This window comes from Poecilia latipinna, unplaced genomic scaffold, assembly GCF_001443285.1.
Source record: "Poecilia latipinna isolate Pla-1442-1.1 unplaced genomic scaffold, P_latipinna-1.0 Scaffold2380, whole genome shotgun sequence".
Classification (NCBI taxonomy): Eukaryota; Metazoa; Chordata; class Actinopteri; order Cyprinodontiformes; family Poeciliidae; genus Poecilia; species Poecilia latipinna.
The window spans coordinates 70,851-73,345 of record NW_015114996.1 but is presented as its reverse complement, the minus strand read 5'-3'; the positions used below and the strand labels follow the sequence as shown (position 1 = coordinate 73,345).

At 33.7% G+C, this 2,495-nt stretch overlaps 1 protein-coding gene across 2 annotated transcripts in view; it reads right to left on the bottom strand.

Annotated features, from left to right (window-relative positions):
• Positions 1-1,505, bottom strand: part of cdk1 (cyclin dependent kinase 1) — a 9,288-nt gene extending 7,783 nt beyond the window's left edge. The window contains exons 1-2 of one of the 2 annotated variants that reach the window (XM_015019134.1): positions 1,394-1,505; positions 1,002-1,044 (exon numbers count right to left, since the gene is read on the bottom strand). In XM_015019134.1, coding sequence (XP_014874620.1) covers positions 1,002-1,038 — 37 coding nt within the window. In that variant the 5' untranslated portion in view covers positions 1,039-1,044; positions 1,394-1,505. Of the gene's footprint in view, positions 1-1,001; positions 1,045-1,115; positions 1,344-1,393 lie in introns of those variants that run through there. The other variant, XM_015019135.1, reaches the window with a different exon arrangement.
• Positions 1,506-2,495: the final 990 nt, after the last annotated feature.

Genomic DNA, 2,495 nt, shown 5'->3' with positions numbered 1-2,495 from the left:
AAAAAAAAAATTTCTCCAAACCCCAAAAAAAAAATTTAAAAAAAAAAAAAAAAAAAAAAAAAAAAAAAAAAAAAAGCAAACATTTTAAAAAGTCTTAAATAAATAAGCAATGCTTAGCCTGGTGGGGTCACAAGTAAAGCTTGGTGGCCCACCAGGCTTATTTATACACTGCAGAAAACCTGATTTGAGATTTTATGAAGCATATAAATCCAGTCGGATGAATCAGATGGAAACACTTCGTGTCACTTGCAACGAGGACAGTTGCAATAACTCAAATAATTGCATAACAAATTAAAACGGACAATATTTTCCATTAGCATGATTTATTGTTTTTCTCCTTAATCTCTTTTTCTGACAAAAATTAGATGACAAAGGTCTGGTGCTTTGGTCTCAACGAGCCCTTTTCTTTTTGAAGGACCACTTTGTTTACAGAGATGTCATAATTAATTTTAATTGTTGTTTCTGTTTTGTTTATTTACATTTTTCAATCAATCATGTTTACTTGGATAACACATTTCAGCAACAAGGCAGATCAAAGTGCTTTACATTTAAAACATCACCAAATTATTCCCAAAGTTAGTAAAAACACTAATTTTCTCTTATTAGCAGAACTGTGCCCACCACCTTGTCTGCCAGTTTCAGTGTGAAATGTTTGTCAAAGTTTAAAGTTTAATGATCTTTGAGAAAGTGTTCTTGCATTATTATGCAATTATATTACTTGAAAATTGTCTCAAAACAACATTATTGTTTATCGTAATAACTTCTGGGACAATTTATTGTCCAGGAAAATCTGTTATCATGACAGGCCTAGTAGTTGCAACCTTCACATCACAGCATCACGTCCTTCTGATAAACCAGAGGGACTTTTTGCCTGACTTATCAACAGTGATTAAACACTAGATACAGTCTGACTGTCTTTAAGGACAGCAGTTAAACTCTGACACTCTAATATGACAAATATAAACTTTTACTTTTTAGAAAAATAAGACATGTATACAAACCTTCTCCAATCTTCTCTATTTTCACATAATCCTCCATCACTGCCTGGAAGAAAAAGGAAAATTTGTCATTTTGGCAAATACCAGTTATTTCAGCATGTTTCATCAGATACAAACCGTTTCAGTAGCTTAGATGTTTAAATTAACTCATCCGACCACAACATTCTGACTTCACCGTCGTCTACAAACAAACATGTTCTTCATCCATGCAGTATTTTTCACCTCCTTACCTACCGTTAGCTTACTCAATGCTAAACCGTAACAAGAATAACATTTCTCAGCTTTTAAAACCGTTCTCGGACTTCTAACCTAGTAATAACAAGTCCATGTCTAGCCTCCAACTGACAAACAAGCCATTCACTCATTTGTGAATATGACAAAACGAAGATAAATACCTAGTTTTATAGCGTTTTATCGAGCAGCTCTGTCTTCGTTAACCGACCGTCGCTACTGGAATGCTGACAAACTCTTTTGAATAAACCGCAATGTAGGGGCCGTTCAAAACGCACCAATGAGCTCACTCGATACATTTCAAAACTACCAATCAGACAGTGGGATACTTGCCTGTTGGTTGAGCGGGAAATGACGCGCTTACGTAAGAGCATTTGAACGGAACCAGTTTGAAAGGGTGGATGTGTTTACTGACTGTGGGATATTTATACTATTTAACAATTTTATCATAGAGAAACCAAAGAAAGCTTACAAATCCGAATTATGAAGTCAATTTAAAACAACGTTACAAAGCAGGTAATTTCTTTAGAAGGCTCATAACAGTCTGGTAAATAGAGAACCCCAGCCACCCTACTGGGAATCAATATTATTTTGCCTTGACTCAACCTTGTATTGTTTCTTGTAGTGATGAGGCATAGGCTATATATTTTTTCTTCAATAAAATTTTGCTTTTCCACCAAATGTATATATTTATATTTATATCTGTACATTGTACATCTGTACATTGAGAACAAACTTATATTCCTGGTTTGTGTGCGTAAATTTGTTCAATAATACTGATTCTGGCTGAATTTGTAAGCAAACTGCAATTGCATGAGGCCCTCTTTGTATAAAGTGTAATCTATGGAATAAAACTATATAATTATTTTTGTTTGCATGGCAGCAGCTTTGCTGCTAATGAAACTTCCATTAGTAAAGTAAAAATGCACAATAATAAATCCTCTGATCTACCACGTACTGTTAGCTGTGTTTACCTTTGGTGCGTTTACTATTTATATTTCAAATAGTAAATACCTTATTGGTAGCTTATCTTTACATATTTGTGGTCCAAATATTACTTCAGGGATTAAGGTTTACCTCGACAGATAAAGGAACATGATTTTTACAATTACTATATGACAATAATTATATTGCAGTTTATTCTATCACACATATCTCATCTGGTTTCTGAAACAATGCAGCTCCTTGTGTCCAAACTGCAGGTGATTTCTACTAACTTTCATTAAGTATGTCTTATCTGTAACTGTTAAATGTTTTAAATTCAGA